Raw genomic sequence first — 18,465 nt, 5'->3', positions numbered from 1 at the left:
CAAAGAAATTAAATCAATTTGGCATAGGAATATTCCTGTATTTTATTAACATATTTTTAAAAAAATGAGCTTGACATCATTTTATATCGTGTCATCTAATCCCTGAAGAAGGAAAAAACAGTTGAGGAAAACTTTGATGTTACAGGTTCTGAAAAATGCAGAGTGAAATATAAAATTACTTACTAATACAACTTGGTTGAATCGACCATCCACCTTGTAAACATTGAACTGTCCCTGATGTTTTTCCATCTGCTGTTGTATATCCTGGTTTACATTTATATTGTGTTTCTTTGTTTACAGGATAAGCATATTCTGATTCAGACAAAAACCCATTGCCAACTACAATATCTGCTTTTAAACATGTTTCTGAAAAAAAAAACCATGGAAAATATAAGTATTTGTTGAAATTTTTCATGATAAATCGATGAATATGACTATAAAAAAATAAGCCACATGCCAGGAAAACTACAGCCTTGAATTATCCTTACAGCCCACATTTTTAGTTTATTAAAAATAAACTAGCTATAAAGCCTCAAAGAAAATATTCTAGGAAACTATATAAAATATTTTACATAGAATAAGGCAAATTATAAATAAATGTGTTGTTCTTGAAAAATCAAGCAAAGGACTCTTGCCGGTAGAGTTTTGGTTTGCAAAAGAGAAATCCAATTCAGTAATTTAATAATTCTCTATAAAGAATTAGGGGTGATTTGCAATAAACTGGACCCCTTACTTAAATTTTTACACTGGTTTGGATTTCCTAGTGGTCAGAATTCACTTAAGAGTATCAGACTAGGTTTTGTATCAGATCAGAAGTGGCACTGAACTCGTAACAGGGAAACCAAATAGTAAATGACAAACAGTAAAGCAGCTGTCTTTTGAGGTTTGGGATATGTTATGTATGTCTTGCGGTCTGGGATACGTTGAGACAGGGCAATGAAAACAGGGAAAAGGAGCCCATGTATAGCTGATCCGAGGCCAGGTTTTTATTCAGGTAGACTTTGCATTCCTTTAGTTGTTAAGTAGTAGGATTCTGTGAGTTAATATGCTCGTTGTTTTTATTGTAAGTGACTGTGGTAGGCTGAATAGTGGCCCCCAAAGGTGTCCACATTCTAATCCCCAGAACCCGTGAACATGACCTTGTACGGTAAAAGAATTTTGCAGCTGGGATCCAGTTAAGGGTCTGGAGAGGGTGGGTATCCTGGGTTATGCAGGTGGGCCTGATGTAATCACAACAGGTCCTCATAAGAGGGATGCGGGAGGGTCAAAGTCATAGGGAAGGTGATGTGACGGTGGGAGGAGAGGACCGGCAGGAAAATGCTTGAAGATGTTAAACTACTGGCTTTGAAGACGGTTGAAGAGGCCATAAGCCAAGGAAAGCAGGTAAAGAAAAGGCAAGGAAACAAGAGTCTTCCCCAGAGCTACCAGAAGCCAGCCCTGCTTACACCTTGAATTTAGCCCAGAGAAACTGGTTTTGGACTTCTGGACTCCAGAACTGTAAGAAAATATATTTGTGTGTTTTTAAAAAATCCTTATTTATTTATTGGCTGCGCGCAGGCTTTCTCTAGTTGCAGCCAGCAGGGGCTACTCTTCATTGCGGTGCGAGGGCTTCTCATTGCAGGAACTTCTTGTTGCAGAGCACGGGCTCAGCTGCTCCTCAGCATGTGGAGTCTTCCCGGACCAGGGATTGAACCCATGTCCCCTGCATTGGCAGGCAGATTCTTAACCACTGCACCACCAGGGAAGTCCCAATTTACGTGGTTTTAAGCCACCAATCTGTTATAGCAGCCATAGGGAATCGATACAATGACAAACAAATTGTGAGGCACCATTGTTTAGCATTTTACAATTAGATAAATTGGTTTTAAAGTTTGTCTTTAGATACTCTATCAATTTAATTATAGCCTATAAAGATAGCATCACACATGATCACAAATGACCTCTGACCTTTTCAGCAGGAATGTGGGAGCTAGACTGAAAATCATTTTGATCCTTGAAGCCCATGTGACTTTCACTAAAATAACAGAAACTTCAGAATTTTAGTTTGTTCATTTTTGAAAATTTTTTCCCAAACGTATTCTTAAGTTACGTATAATTGTGTATCAATAAATATAAAAGAGGTAAATAAGCAGATACAGTGGTCTCCTAGTTTTAAATAGAGTCAAAGAATAATCTTGAAAGCTGATAGAACACTCCAGAGATGTCTATGAATATTTAATACCTCAAGAAATGGCAAAAATAATACTGTTCAAACATCGTATTGGAATCTGATGATAAAAATAAGCATCAAATTGCTTTATCAAATAATATAGAAATTATAGTAAAAAGAGGATGCAATAGAGTACAGAAAATGTCAAAATGTAGTCCTTAAGATGAATTTACGAGTTGGTAACATTGATACGTAAAGTAGAAACAATTCATAAAATAGTTTTTGTTTGTCTGAACCTATGAAAATTACCATGAGAGAAATCACTATATCACTCTATACCATATATGTAGATATGTGTGTGTGTGTATATATGTACACACATATACATATATATGTATATGTGTAGATGGTCAGATAGATGTAATAGACTGATTATTGTGCCAGGACTGCAATGGGTTTTGCATGTATTTTGTTACATGTAACTTTAGGGTGCCATTTACATAATTTGAGTAATTGAATGCAGGTACCTGTTTTGGAAGGTGAGTTAATATTGCTTTATGTTGACTATATGCACTGGTAGTGAACTTATTATGCTAAGAAAATAAAATAAAAGATAATTTATTACTGCAAAAAAAACAGTGGCATTTGAAAAGAATTTGATACGATGAAATGATTTCCTTGCAAATTTATTTGCTATATTTAGGAAAATATTAGTGTGAAACATGCTTTTCTTCACTTCTGCAGGTTCCAATAAGCTTCATGCTTAAATACAAATGATATGATTTTCAAAAACGTGCTTTTTCCTAAGACAATGGCATTAAGAGAAAAGCTAATACATGTGATTTACAATATTGTTATTATTGCCACAAACTTTAAACACATGTATCATGATTTATTTAATGAAGTGATTAATGATTTTGTGAGCATTTCCAAAGCCTATTTTGGGGAACAAAAGGTGTGCAAACTTCAGAAAGCTTTAGAACCCTTGTTCTAGATATTTATTTCTTTTTCTCTATCCTTTACCCATAGTTCTCTTAACTGGTTTTTCATCTTTCTATGTCTCTCTCCACTATTTCATTATTCAGTCTTTTTTATTTCCTGTTACCACTTGAATCCTCCTTTTTAAAAAAGCCATTTCTCACTAAATATTTGTCAATAAATCTAACACAGTTGGTATAAAATATGAGCTTCCACCACAGGTGGGAAAAATTTAGATATTTAAATAAAGAAAAATCTTTAAGGTTTTAGTCATTGTTAATGACAGAGCAAGGGGAGGAACCTATTGGTTTAACATTCTCATTTTACAAATGAACAGCCTTAGCTTGAATAGGTGATCATTTACTCATGAACACAGAGATAACCTTTCTTAGAACTGGTGCTGGAGACCAGTTGCCCTGGGAAACGTCATTGACCCTCCATGGTGTTCTGAATCCACCACCCAAACTTGAACCCACAGTGCTCTTCTGGGTACCTCCACTTGGGAGACTCTTGGCTTCCTGCTTCTACTCTGCTAAACTCAGAATGTTGTCTTGTGTTTGTGGAATATTTAGCAACAGGTAGAAAGGGAAGGCACCAATTTTCAGATGAGAAATTGAAAGATAAGATACTATGCTTCTTGTTTGAGTGCAAAATGCACTGAATTTTAAAGCAGGTTAATTTTGGCTACTTAGTTTCTAAGTACAATTGCCATTAAAAGGAACCAGGACTGACTGGAGATGTGACTGGCTCCAGTTCTGGGCCAGGGTGAGTATAAATTAAGCCTGGGATACTTTCTGTGCCACAAAACATAGAATTGTTCAAAGGCGAATGAAGTCTTACAAAATCTACCCAGGACCCAGCTTAGGTGTGTGACTACTGCTCAAATGGAGCTGTAGGGCTTCTGAAATTCAGTTGTTGGGCTGGCAGTTGCCGTCACCCCGCAAAATGAAGAGAGATTGTTCTAGAGATGGAGAAGAAATAAAACATTTGTACCATAACTGAAGCTGTTCAACCACTGGACATTTCAGGTATGATGTCAACACATTCGTTCTTTTATTTTTTTTGCAAGTATAAGTCATGTTTAAGCCCTTTGTAATTGAAAGAAACCATGGCCTCACTGGTAACTGAAAGACTGTTGTCATTCAAGCTGCTTTAAGAAGACTCTGTTTCCTAAAGGTTTAAATTTAAATATTGAAGATGTGGAGTAATTTTGATAACAACTGTTTTTTAAAAAACCATACCAGGAACTTCCCTGGTGGTGCAGTGGTTAAGACCCCACCTGCCAATGCAGGGGACACAGGTCCGATCCCTGGTCTGGGAAGGTCCCACATGTCTCGGAGCAACTAAGCCCGTGCACCACGACTACTGAGCCTGTGCTCTAGAGCCTGTGAACCACAACTACTGAGCCCGAGTGCTGCAACTACTGAAGCCTGTGCTTCTAGAGCCCATGCTCCGCAATGAGAGAAGCCTGTGCACCACAATGAAGAGTAGCCCCTGCTCGCCACAATTAGAGAAAGCCCGGGCACAGCAATGAAGACCCAATACAGTCAAAAATAAATAAATAAAATTAAATTAAATTAAAAAAAAAAAAAAGAAGGCATTTGCTTTTAAAAAAAGTGTACCAGAAGACTCTACTTCCTGGTAAGATGGAGTAGCTAGTATCAGCACCCCCTCCTACTGGTTAAAAAGTTAGGAAAACTGTACAAAATATATCTCCAGAAAACTGGAGACTAGGCAGTGCAGGTCCGTGGTGATCAAGAAAAGGAGGATAAACAAAATCCAACCCCCAAAGCATATCTGTGGGTGTCCCAGCTCCCGGGGAGGAGGAGCTGTGAGTTTTGGAGGCCACGGTGTCTAGAATTTACAGGACAGAACAACCAAGAGTGGGCGTTATGATGAGAAACAGCTAGAGAAGTTTTTATGTCTTCTTGAATCTCTGGTTGAATAATAAACTGTGCAGGCATAGAGTTAAGAACGATTATGGGAAGCTGGAAAGATAATTATAAAAGTTCACACAGGTCTGAGAGATGTCACCATATTATAGAGTTTCCGGAGGAATTGTTTTCAGAATTTTAAGCCACTGACAGATAAACGTAACTCTCACAAGTACAAAATTTTTAAAACAGAGATTGATTGCTTACTGAATCAAGTGTGTGAATTTAATATTAACACAAAAGGTTAATTATTAAAAACTGTCCTAGTTATAAGCTGTTTTAACTAGTATTGGACTTTTTCCCCCTATAATATCCTAGTTTTGTAGTTATTTATTTTCAACTAATGTGATAATTTTAATATACTGTAGACAATAAATGAGTGTTACTTTAACATAAAGGTACTATCTTCAAGTGTTTGTATTCTTGTCTATTATTTCTTTTTATTACAGGCATTTGATTTGTGTAGGCAGGCAAACTATGTGATATGTACATCCATTCAGAGACAATGGGAACTGAAAAACAAATGCATAATGATAAAAGTCAGTGGTGAAATCTGTATTTAACACCTGACAATAGATTTATCTCTTTTTAAACAATCACAACATAGTCCAGGATCTGAGGAGACAGATTTTACTTACTGGTGGAGATGCACTCAGGAGGGGAGGACCAGCCACCTTCTGCACATGTAATGCTGCTCTGATTATTTGGGAGGCTGTAGCCCTTATCACAGGCAATTTGAACAGTGTCACCTTCCAGGTACGTATGTCCTGAAGATGCAGAATGACCATTTTCCACAAAAGGAAAGAAACACAGTCCTAAGGACCAAAAATTGTGTAATGTATCAGATGGCAGTGGTAAAACAATAATAAAATACACTTGCATTTTACCATATAAGTGGAAAATTTTCAAAGCTAAAATTAAGTATGAAAATAAAATTTTAAAAGAATTTAGATTATGCTACTATATTGATGAAATATATACTTCTCATATATAATATATATTTCATATACAAAAGGAAAGTAACATTTTATTCTGTTTTTCTATGGTTTTTATAATAAAATATTTATTTTTATAAATGTTACTAGGTATAAACAATATCTTAATATATCTATTTTTCTTTTAATTCTCATAAATGTTTCTTACAGAAAAGACATTATCATCTCCTTTGTTGGCTCATTTATTCCCCCCCTCCTTGTTTTTCTCCTTTAATACACTGGTTACCTCCTGAGTATACTTGTCACATTTATTGAAGGATTAATATAGGCATAATTTTGAGGACAAAAGAAGTGATTTATGGAAAATGTAAAAGTGTAGCTACTAAAACTTATACAGTCCTTGCAGTATTCAAGAGAATGGTACATTTCAAAAGAGAATGTGTATGTACAATGACCTTTTTTTTTAAAGAAAAAATATGACCGGGCTGATACCAAATGAATATTAGGTAATGTTAGGAGTGGCATATATTAGTAATCATCAGTTTTTAAAATTAAAATATACTGCATACTTCTAGAGAATACAAGAAATTTCATAATTTATTCTTCATTTGGGTCTCATAAAAGACTTCTCAAAAAAGAAGGATTACATACTTCATCTCTTCTGGCTCCTCTAGTCCTGATTCCTGTCACTGTTGGCCACGACCTCGTGACCCCATCTGCCATGACCTCGTGACCCCACCTGCCACCTCTGTCTCCACTTCCTGAATGATTCATCCACATCAGCATTTACTCACGGAGACACTTTGGTGTCGGTGACCAACCTCCCTCTGTGCAGGTTATGCGAGTCCAGAAGGATCTTGAAGGAGACATAAAATGATATTCACAGGAATAATAGAAAAGTTTCCCAGTAGGAACTGGGAAAGATGGCTTGTATTTCTTTTCCTCATATACAATTCCATGGTTTATTTTTGGAAAATCACAATGTCTCACTGGGAAAAATAAAACAAAACTGAAAAATTAAATATGAATCTACATTTGTGAATCATTAAATCATATTTTAATCATCGTATGGATATTGTGCTCTTTCATCTAGCTTAAATTCCTTTAGCTTAATGCCTACCGGTATACTAAATAGTTGAGAGCAAAGAAAGATCTCTAATTACAAGCACAAGTGTATTTGAAAAGGCCGTTGTCAATGAATGTGAAATTTACATGTTGGAGTCTCGTGAAACATAATCTCTTTTGCAACATCTTCAAGAAGAAAACTTCACACAACAACTTAAAAATCAAGCAGAGGGGGACAGTAGTGAGCTTCGTTGGTCTACGTGGTGCGCTGGCATCTCCCTCCTCCTCCTTTCTCTAGTCTGAATCACAGTCCTTGGTGTCTCCACCGGAAGTCTCCGTCTTGTCTGTTTTTCTCCTGGTACAGTAAAGATGAAGAAGTTTTCTTTTCTCCTTATTTGGAGAAAGGAAAAAACAAAAAACTTACAGCAACTCAGCTCACACATTAATTAACCAGGGAAATTCCCGCTTTCCACTTATCTAGAGGTAATTTTCAATGTTGCACAATATTTGAAACTACTAATTCCAGTAGTAATTCACCTGTGAAACCTGAAGCTGCTTATCTAAGTGTTTAAATTTTACATTAGATAGTTTTGGAGAAAAGACCCCCTCACACATTGAGAGTAGTACCTCCCATAATTATTTTGCAGATCTTCCTTGCGTGCCCCTCAAATTACAGTATTTGATTTCCATGCACTTATACCTACATGTTCTTTGCTATCCAGAATGACTTTGCTTCCATACTCTGAATGCCCCTATTCTACCCACCCTTCAAAGCTCATTCTTCAACACTTAGCAAACGTTCATTGTGCACGTGAGCAATGGTGCTGGCACTGAATGTTAACTCGTCTTCACAGGTCTCCTTTACCCAATCACCCACTCAAAAGTAAAAAATAGTTTCCCAAGTCTCTACATTCTGATAAAACCTTGTGAGTATATTTCATATGAGATGCCTGTGTGCGCGCGTGCAGACACACACACACACACAATCTTGCAATCTATTTACTTGTTCATGTGGTTTGCTTTCCTCAGAGGACACTGTAAATGGTAATGAGACACAGAGTTTTCATCCTTTTGAGCTTTTTGCTGCAATATGAAGCATAGTATAGTGTTTGATAAACATTTTGCTATTGAAGCATGAAGAATTTTCCATTTATACAAAAGTGTTACTTTAGAGTGTTGCTTTTGCTCTTTGGCTGGTCTCTCAATTGGCGTATAAACAGTAGTGCGACACGAACATACAGGTCATTTAACGTCTGTACAACTTTCAGATAAAACCTCACTAAAGTTTCTCCAGGAGACTAGATTGAAGCTTGAATATCCTTTTCTGGATTAGGGGTTGTCAAAATTCTACATATGACTATATTTTATGCCCATCTTCCTCTGCTTTTTTCCCCATTTAGAAATCCCCTCTTAATGTCCATTCTAAATGGTATTAAATACAATATGTACCAGACACACAGGTTAAAAAAGTCAAATACACCCATACACACAGTTCTTCAGTGAGGATGCTGTGAAGATCTACCTTTTTGTAGGGTAATTGGAGAAGCTGGTATTTTTAATTGACTAAGCAATGTCTGTTATTGGAAAAAAATGCTTTTTTCCCCCAATAGCTAACTGTTGTCCTGTGATTATAATCAATGATAAAAATAGAAACAAACTAGAATGTGTTTCAAGTCCATACAAATAATGTTTTGCAACTTTCACAAGGGTGGATCATAAAAGGGAAGAATTTTATAGATCCTATTTTTTCTTATGTTAGGACTGAAGAGACACTGCCCAAAGGAAACTTCAACTATGTGCAAAAATTATCAAGCAGCAAAACAGCAAGATAAACGTTTTCTGAAAATCAAACAGAAAAACACATGACTAAAATCCCATTTACACGCATAGTTTAATCAGTTATCCTAGACCTTGTTAGAGATTTCATCTGCAATTATTTGGATATGATAGATTTTATTTCAACACTAAATAAGATGTGACAATTTTTTAAATATTGTGAGACATAGTATTTGGTGTTAATGGAGAAGTCATGTACATTTTTTTTTTCATTTTCAACCTTTGCTGAAAAGCTCAGAAAAAGCAAATTATTTATTGATATTTCACTAGTTTTATTACATATAAAAATAAGGATATACTCTACTGTTTTATTAAAAGAGATAAGACACTAATTCAAAATGATATATGCACTCCAAAGTTCATAGCAACATTATTGACAATAGCCAAGATTTGGAAGCAACCTAAGTGTCTGTAGATAGAAGAATGGGTAAAGAAGATGCGGCATTTGTATATCTCATGGCATATTACTCAGCCATAAAGAAAAAGATGAAATCTTGCCATTGGTGACAACATGGATGGACCTGGAGGATATTATGCTGAGTGAATTAAGTCAGACAGAGACAAAAGCTGTATGACCTCACTTACATGTGAAATCTGAAAAGCAAGACAAAGAAACAAGACAAAATGAAAACAGACTCATAGATACAGAGAACAAACGGGTGGTTGCCAGAGGGGAGGAACGTGGTTGCTGGGGTGGGGGTGAGGGTTAAATAGGTGAAGAGGGTTACGCGGTGCAAACCTCCCGTTATAAATAGGTAAGCCACAGGCGTGTAATGTACAGCTTAAAGAATATGATCGATAACACTGTAATAACTTTGCATGGGGACAGATGGTTACTAGACTTACCATGATGACCATTTCATAATGTATGCAAATGTCAAATCCCTATGTAGTATACCTGAAACTAACATACTATTGTACATCAAACTATATTTTAATAAAAAAAGAGATTTTTCTTTGTCAAGTGATAATTAGATTGAAATAGGAAATTCCTGGTTTTCATAACATTTAAGTCTTAAATTAACAAATCTGTGAAAATTCAAACACTTTGGATGTGTCCAAATTTTTGTGGGATGCTTTTCCTGGTCAGTGGCATTGCAGAATTTATGCAGAATTACATGGGTACTTCACCCTTTTACCTTCATTATATGCAGGTTTTTCAGCATTTTATTCCTCTCCAGATTTTGTATTTGGTGGCAATTTACACTTCACAACGTAAAGAACAGAGAAAATTTATTTAATTCCATTGTCCCTTAACTGCATATTAGAAAATATTTCCATAAAAATAAAAATGATGATCCTTCCATCACAATGTTCTCACCCACGTATTCATTTAAAAACATATGTACACACAACCAACATGCACACTTGCAAGAGGAACCAAATATTCAGAGCTGTTTTCATGTTTTCAACTTACCTTGTCCCCCCACGGTAGAAATCCATAAGATTAGAAGGACATGAGTTGAGAGCAACATGCCAGTGATGCTAGCCGCGTGTAATTAAAAATGGTCCACCAGTGCTGGTGTTGCCCTCAATGCTGCTTTCGTTTACAGCTATGAGCTTGTTATGAGCATGATTGTGAATTCAGTGCACTACCAGGAAGACGGTGTAATGAAATCCTTTTGGTAAATATCAAAGTCCACAGGGGGTAGTGTGAAATAACTAAATAATGTCTGATCAGAGTTTTCATGTGAATACTCTGAATTTATTACTTGATATTTGAACACAATACTAGCTGTTCAACTTCTCTGTGGTTGCACTTACTAAGTCTCCCACTTTGAACTGTGCAGAAATGAACCACTGAGGGGGAAAGATGAAGCCCCTTCTTGTCTTCTTGCTGACCAGGAAGTCAGCTGTTCAAGGGGCAGACAGGGGTAGGTCATCAGACTTCATTTTAATACAGCATCAATCTTATAGTTATACATTCCTCTTAAAGTGACACGAAGAATTAAGTTCCTTCTTAATAGTTTTCATATCTGTAGATATTTTGAAAATCTAGTCAAGAATAATTTTGCCAAATAATGCTTCCTGAAAATTTTGAACAAATTATATTTCATAAATCATTTTATTTAGGAAGGACTTCAAGCATGTCTGTGAGAGGAGCTTGATATCTTCTCTCCCCAAAGGCAGAAACAAAATGGGACAAAACAAGTCAGCATTTATAGTTTCTGAAACTTGGTCAAAGAGTATACTCTTGAGAAATGTTTATTCAGTAAAATATAGTGGCTGCTCCCTGGCTCCTCTCTCTCCCTGGCTCAGAAGTTGTACCCCGGGGCGGGAGGGCAAGCCTTGCAGCCTGGAGGCTCTGCGGCCCTCCTGGAGGGAACCGACTTCATAGCAGAGCCTGGAAAAATCCACGCCCAGTGATACTGTTGACTACAATAGACATGGTAGTGGGAAGTGATCTGGACAGGTCAGCATCTCTAGATGATTCTGTTTGGGGCCCCTCAGACAGCGGCAGCTCAGCCTGACATTTAACAGGGCAATCTGGAGAAAGGGATGGCCCAAAAGTGCCCCACTGAGATGCCCTTATTGCTAGTGGTCAGAAGTTAACGGATATGCACACGACACCTCAATCAGGGAAACCAGAGAAGCGCTAGTCCTTGGCTAAATGTGGAGCAGACTTGTAAACTCCCTGAATTTCGTAAGCGTTTCCCCAGGCCCCACACAGTTCTAGAGACAAAAGATGGGAGGCTTACTTGGTCAATATGTTTAAGCAAAACATCTGACCAATTATTGGTTGACTGCTAAGCTGTGCTGACTCAGGGATGACTCTTAGGAAGTCAGACGGAAAAATAAAAAAACGGAGTAATGACATCAAAATCTGTACACTGCGTGGGAATCAAACTGCACAGAATTAGCCCAGGCTGGTCACTAAACAAAGAAACAAAAGTTAGCAATTGCAGCAAGCTCTTGATTCAGGAGGATTCAGAATTCACATTTATTACCATATGTTATCTAAAATATCCATTTTCAACAACAAAAATTATGATGAATTTTCAAAGAATTTATAAAAGAATAGAGTCATGTATGTGTATAACTGAATCACTGCTGTACACCTGAAACTAACACAAAATTGTTAATCGACTATACTCCAATATAAAATAAAAATTTAACAAAAATGTGATGAGACATTGAAAGAAATAGGGAAGTGTACCCCATACACGGAGGTAAACATGCTTATGTTATTCACGTCCAGGCTATTTCAGTTTTTCTTCTCAACGAGTTGCTAAAGTTTTTTTTGTTTCCATTTTAATTGTATGAGTATAACAGGCATGCAGATAATTTTTGACTCACCCTTGTAAAACATGATTATTAGAAGAAACATATTGAATAAAAAACCTCTAAGTTTTGGGCTTCCCTGGTGGTGCAGTGGTTAAGAATCCGCCTGCCAATTCAGGGGACATGGGTTCAAGCCCTGGTCTGGGAAGATCCCACATGCCGTGGAACAACAAAGCTCATGTGCCACAACTACTGAGCCTGTGCTGTACAGCACACGTGCCACAGCTACTGATCCCACGTGCCACATGCCGCAACTACTGAAGCCCTCAAGCCTAAGGCCCGTGCTCTGCAACAAGAGAAGCCACAGCAATGAGAAGCTGGTGCACAGCAATGAAGACCCAATGCAGCCAATTAAAAACAAACAAAAAAAAACCCTCTAAATTTTTACTTGCATCAAGATTTGAATCTAAACTGTTTATGCTGGACATTTTCTTTATTTATAAATAAAAGCCAGATGTGCTGTTTCAGTTCTGGTTTGGATGACTTGACATGTGACCTCATCTTTGTCTCATGTCTTTCATCTATTCAAACATCCATCTGCACATCAAAATACTTCTGGCCCACCCACTGGACTACGCTGTCTTCAGCATATGTGCAAAATTCACATCGGTCTTTATCGTCTTTGTTAATATAGGGTTTTCTGTTACTTTTAGTTCAATATTTGTGTCAACACAAAAGAACCAACCACACTAGAGCTGAGAAACTTCACATCATGTTAGAGGATTTACTTTATTAAATGCAGCCAAGACTGCCCTTCAGACTTTCTAAGTGTAAAGAACTTTTAAAATAACTGTACTATTAGCTACCATGTGTTAATAATCAAATTATTTGTGAATTAGTGAACCATCCACATGTTCAAACGTTGCCCAAGGAATACAGTTATGAAAAGAGCAATGCTCACTATTTTTATATTATACACTTCTAATTATTTTTTAGATCAGGTAATTAATGGAATCATGCAGATTATAAAATCTGAAGTCAGTGAGATCTTCAAACACCAAAAAAAAAAAGGTGTGTTAGTGATACTAGGACCTGTTGCAGGCCTGAAAGACCACGTTGTCACTTTTCAATGGGAAGGAGAGTTAGTCACCTAATTGTTATTACAGCTCATTTATAAGCACTGCCCTGTATTAAGATGCTCGTTAGCACTGGTTGTTGTTAGCTCTCTAGAAGCTCTTCAGTTCATCTAATTCAAGGCCTTATTTTCCCAGTGTGATGACCTTCTTCCAATCTCGAACGTACAATTCCTGCTGCTGGGCTATGGCAGCTTCTCTGGAAATGAAGCCACAGCTGGACTTAACTCTGTGGATTAAACATGAATTCATTTGATGTTAAACCATGTATGTTTTAGAACTGTCCTTCCCTGAGTTCATATTCATTATTTCAATTAATCTCAAAGAGTAGTTTTTCACAGTGGATCGCATAAAATTGAAATTCGACTGAAATTAAATATCAATAGGAAAGTATTAATCGTTTCCAATTAATTCATCCATCAATCCATCAGTCCAAAGAAACTATATGGATCAGGTGTTCTGTCCCAGAAAACACTCTGGGTGCTGCAGGATTCGGAGATGGATAGAATTCAGCTTGGTATATCAAGGAACTCACAAAATAAGGAACTACTTAGCTTAAAAGAAGAGTTAAACTTGTATTATTGGTCATAAACCTAGATGCCTGGGGGCAGGCATAGCACGTGGATGGATGAGGCAGGTCTAGCGGTATTTCTGGGGAAATTTTCACGGCATGCTCTTTTTCACCTGGGGTAGCTTCCTAGCTTCCTGATTTACTTCCTAGCAGTTAGTTTTTAAATGTGGGTTTCTGCATTTTAAAAGTAATTTAGAAGATTTGTAAGCGGAAAAAAAGGTATTCATCTTTTTCAATTAATTCATCAATTAACCCATTTATAAATGATATTGAGTACCTGCTTTATCCCAGGAAACAGAAGTTTCGATCAAGGTGGATAATTGTCATGTGGAGATGTTGTATCCAGTACTGCCATGTCTTCTGATTTGTTAATTGTGAAATCTACTGATTTTTACATGGGGGGGAGGCTAAAAAATCTGTGACTCATACCGTGGCTCATAGGCTGCTAATTTGTAAACTCCAAATGCTAAAGAAGTAAAAGTGTGAAAAAGTGCAGCAATGGTGCATGTAAAAGAAGTGGCATTGAGGAAGCAGTAATTAACTGTTTTTGGTATAAACTGGGCTGTAGGAAGATTCCTGGAAAAAGTTAAGTCTGAGCTTTACAAGACTAGGGAAGACATTCCAAGTAGAAGGAATGACACGCAGAGAAGCAAATACTGAGCACCCACCATAATGCTACCCACTGGACATCAAGCATTGAATAGGACACATTGTTTCTGGTGTTAGGAGCTTGTGCTCCAGGTGGGGAAGAAAGATATTGAGCAAATCCTTACAAGATGAGGTGTGTCAGGGAAAAGCCTGTCTTAGGCAGCAAGTACCAGGAGAGACAGCCTAGCCCTGGGTGCCCAAGAAATGCTCCTCTGAGGAGGTGATACGGAGGCTGAGATTTGAAGGGAGAAAAGAAAGCATTTCAGGTAGAGGAAGGAACATGTGGAAAACAGCGAAGAGCATGGTGTTTCTAAGGAGCTCATAAAACTGCATAATGGATTGAGTAGAAAAAGGGAAGGAGAGAGGGGAGGAAGACCTTGGTCAGCCAAATTACAAATGCTGAAAGTCACTGATTGAAATGAGATGCTTACAGTCGTTTTTAAAAAGACACTGCTGACTGCAGTGAGGAAGACTGGTCTGAAGGGGAAACGTGTAGGCACAGAGAAAACACTTAGGAAAATAATTTCATCGTCCAGGCAAAATACGAAGGCGTTTACACTAGAGGCAAGGGCTAGGATGTTCCAGGTAGCCTGAAACAACAGATGTTGAGGGCGTGACATCGTCACGGTGGCAACTGATTAGATGCAGGGGTGAGGCAGAGAAGAGGGTTCCGGAGGACTCCGTGGTGCCTGGCTTGACTAAGCAGATGGGATGCGCATCTAAGTGTGACGGCACGACGGAGGAAGAAGTCATGTGAGGGTGAGCGGTTAGCAGAAAGATGTTGGTTTCAAAAGTGTTATTTTAAGGTATTTGTGGAGTAATCAGGTAAAAATATTAAGTAAGCCGTTGATTCTTGTGGTCAGTGCTGTGAGGAACCAGCCAGGCTGCTTTCAGAAACAAAATGTACCTCTCAGCCGCTGGGAGCGCTCAGGTGTCAGCCCCCCGAGGGGGTTGCCTCAATGGAAGAGAACCTTTCCTCCCAAGGGCAGAGCTTCTCCCCAGAGGTGCCTGCACCAATGACTGGCCAGCAGGCGCTGTAAAGAAAAGCCCCCTCACTCCAACCCAGGACCAATCTAAAGGGTCACCCAGCTTCAGGGCTCCCCGGAGAGCTGGCTGACGCCACCGGTCGCAACTTCATTGCAGCTCAGCTTCTCCCGACTGCGTCCTTCCTTTCCCTTCCACAGGTGTGGAGTCTACCAGTGGTCCCCCAATCCTCTTGACTGCCAATTTCCATCTCATAGCCTGCTTCCCCGGGAACCCAGTCTGTGAGAGTTATACAAGCCTGCATATCAGAACAGAGCACGGGGCCTAATCTGGAGTCATCTGTTCGTAGATGTCTGTTAAAACTAAGGTAATGGATGAGTTTTTCAGGGTGAGGTTAGAAGAAGGCTTAGTTCAGGGCTTTGAGGGCATCCAGAGTTTGGTGATTGGCTATAGAAAAAGGTCTAACAAAGGAAACTGGTAAGGAACGGCTGGACTGGCTGAATGAAAACCAGGAGAGCGGAGGAACGGAGATGCTGCTTGGATATTGTTGATCACCTGGAGAGGAATGGCATCATTCAGTGTAAAACTGAGACAGCAGCGGGTTGAGGAATAATATGAAGATCCAGAAACAGAGACTCGAGTGTGGTGAGCATGGCAGTAAGTGTGACAGTGAAAGGGAGAGGCGGGGGGTGGCATGGACCGGGGCGGGGGGGGGGGGGTAAGAATAGGGGACTTTTTGAATAAAAGGGGAGAAATTTGAGCCTGTTCAAATGAAATGGGAGTGGGTTGATAAGGAAGGACAGGTGGGAGGTAATGGGGACAACATGGCCTAACGGGTGCAGAAGAGTCCTGAAGCAGTGAGAAGAGATGGGGCCCGAGGCAGAAGTAGAAGGCGGCTCCTGGCTGGGAGGAGGGACCGGGTGTTTAGCTGAAAGGAGGGGCTTCCAGTCTCCTGGTGTCTGTTTCCTCCCTGAAGGAGGGGGGTCACCTGCTGAGAATGTGTCAGGATGTGAGGGGAGAGAAGCTGAAGGACTGAGGAGACCAGAGAGCGTCTGGAAAAGTCGTGCAGAGGCAGGGGAGGGAGATGTTAGCAGAAGGAAAGGATTACTAGACAAAGAAGCAGGAGCCAGCAGAGTGACCTGGGAAACGCACCATTTCATTCAATTATCACTTCAATTAGGTGTGTGGGGTGTTGAGGATCGTGTTACAATAATGACTGTTTTGCTTTTTCCAGAAATTTGAGTTGTATGATCATTTTTGTCACGGTGAATACGAAAGGAAACTTTAGGTGACCTGCCATCCTTGCAGGGCAGGGTCGCTGAGTCAAAGATCAAAGGGTCATTGACATGGTGACCGCTCCAGGGCATCCCAAGGCTTAGGCGGGTGCTGCCTGGTTCTGCACAGAGAAACTTGAATTTTTCAAAGGGAAGTTAAGAATTCATAGATATCTATTTCTTCATAAAAAAGATCAACACACTGGAAAACATCACACATTCACACTGAATTCAGGGGAACGCAGCATGATTCCTTTGGAGGAAAAATGGAGAAAATGGAAAGAGTAAAAAGTCACACACAAACTGAGAAGTAGTTTGCTTAATATACTTCTTCTCAAAGGCAAATTGAAGACCAGCTGTTAGACAATATACAAAGTTTCAGTCTGACTGGAATTTTAACTTATTTTTATATACTTTCAAAATAGCTTCTGAGAAAATATTCAATTTTGTATTTACTTAGCTTCAAGTACATTTTTCTATAACCAGATATCTTAAGAATTACAATTTTAAATAATTTATTATTTTTTTCAAATTTAAGAGCAACTCTTCAACATTGTAAACAGCTTAAACAATACAAAAGTAATGGAATAAAGAATGAAAATTCTCTTTATTCTTCCCAACACCCCAGATGTACTTTCTCAGTCAATAGAACAACACTGAAAAGCATTTGCTCTGTCTTTCAGATGTAGATAGGCATACTTAAGTATTTACATACAACATGCATATTTAAATTATATATGTGTATATATATATATAGAGAGAGAGAGAGAGAAAGAGAGATGTACATTACATATCATACTGTGTAAATGTCCTAAGTCTTTTGGGTTTTTTTTTTATATATGATAGACCTATCACCATATCAGTATACCTAGATTGATCTCACTGTTTATAATATCTGAATAGTATTTCATTAGCTGTAGGTAACACACTTCATGTAATTATTCCCTGACTGATAGACTTTTAACTATTTTCCTCACTTCCCTCCTTTCTCCCTTCCTTCCTTCATAGGTTATAAGTGGAAAAGCAAATAAAAATAATGTAAAGCCGAGATGAAATTGTAGAGTTCTAAGTATATTTAAAAGAAAAATATAAATGATCTTAACATTCAGTTGACTTGGATCACGGAGAAGAGGGAGGGAAGGAGAAGGGAGAAGTTGTAGCTAATTTTATTGTTTGCGTGAGAGGGACAGATACACATTGCCCCAAAGTTGAGGGGGGTAGGGTGTTACTAAAAGATATTAGTATATCGATGACTCATTCCATTGCTCTTACCTCTCAGGAAATTCCAAAGATCTGGGGAGCTATGAGCCAGGAACTGTGGATAAAAACCAAATACATGTTTCTCGTATATTTTGGTCATCTGAATGACCAAATAGACACTTTTCCTATATATTACACTATCATACTGTAAAATATGGACACCAAGAGCGAGCCCTCATGTAAACTGTGGACTTTGGGTGATACTGATGTGTTCCTCTAGGTTCTTTGATTGCAGCAAGCACCCACTCTGGTGGGGGGGGTGTTGATAGTGGGGTTAGGATAGCGTTGATAGCAGGGGATAGGATGTTTCGCGGGCAAGGGATATATGGGAACTCTGTACCTTCTGCTCAGTTTTGCTGTGAACCCAAAACTGCTTTAAAACATAAAGTTTACTCTTAAAAATGGAGCAATTTGTACAATAAATTGTATGATCACCTTATCCATCTTCCATTTTGCTCTGCTTTAATTGAGTGTTA

At 38.4% G+C, this 18,465-nt stretch overlaps 1 protein-coding gene across 4 annotated transcripts in view; it reads right to left on the bottom strand.

Moving 5' to 3' along the window:
- Positions 1–10,432, bottom strand: part of CFHR5 (complement factor H related 5) — a 44,863-nt gene extending 34,431 nt beyond the window's left edge. For 3 of the 4 annotated variants that reach the window (XM_057729786.1, XM_057729785.1, XM_057729784.1), the window contains exons 1-4: positions 10,315–10,432; positions 6,791–6,985; positions 5,700–5,876; positions 184–366 (exon numbers count right to left, since the gene is read on the bottom strand). In XM_057729786.1, coding sequence (XP_057585769.1) covers positions 184–366; positions 5,700–5,876; positions 6,791–6,985; positions 10,315–10,372 — 613 coding nt within the window. In that variant the 5' untranslated portion in view covers positions 10,373–10,432. The remainder of the gene's footprint in view (positions 1–183; positions 367–5,699; positions 5,877–6,790; positions 6,986–10,314) is intronic. The other variant, XM_057729787.1, reaches the window with a different exon arrangement.
- Between the last annotated feature and the right edge of the window lie 8,033 nt (positions 10,433–18,465).

Source organism: Hippopotamus amphibius, chromosome 3, assembly GCF_030028045.1.
Source record: "Hippopotamus amphibius kiboko isolate mHipAmp2 chromosome 3, mHipAmp2.hap2, whole genome shotgun sequence".
Classification (NCBI taxonomy): domain Eukaryota; kingdom Metazoa; phylum Chordata; class Mammalia; order Artiodactyla; family Hippopotamidae; genus Hippopotamus; species Hippopotamus amphibius.
Note: the sequence above shows the minus strand (reverse complement) of the source record. Positions and strands in the feature narration are given on the sequence as shown.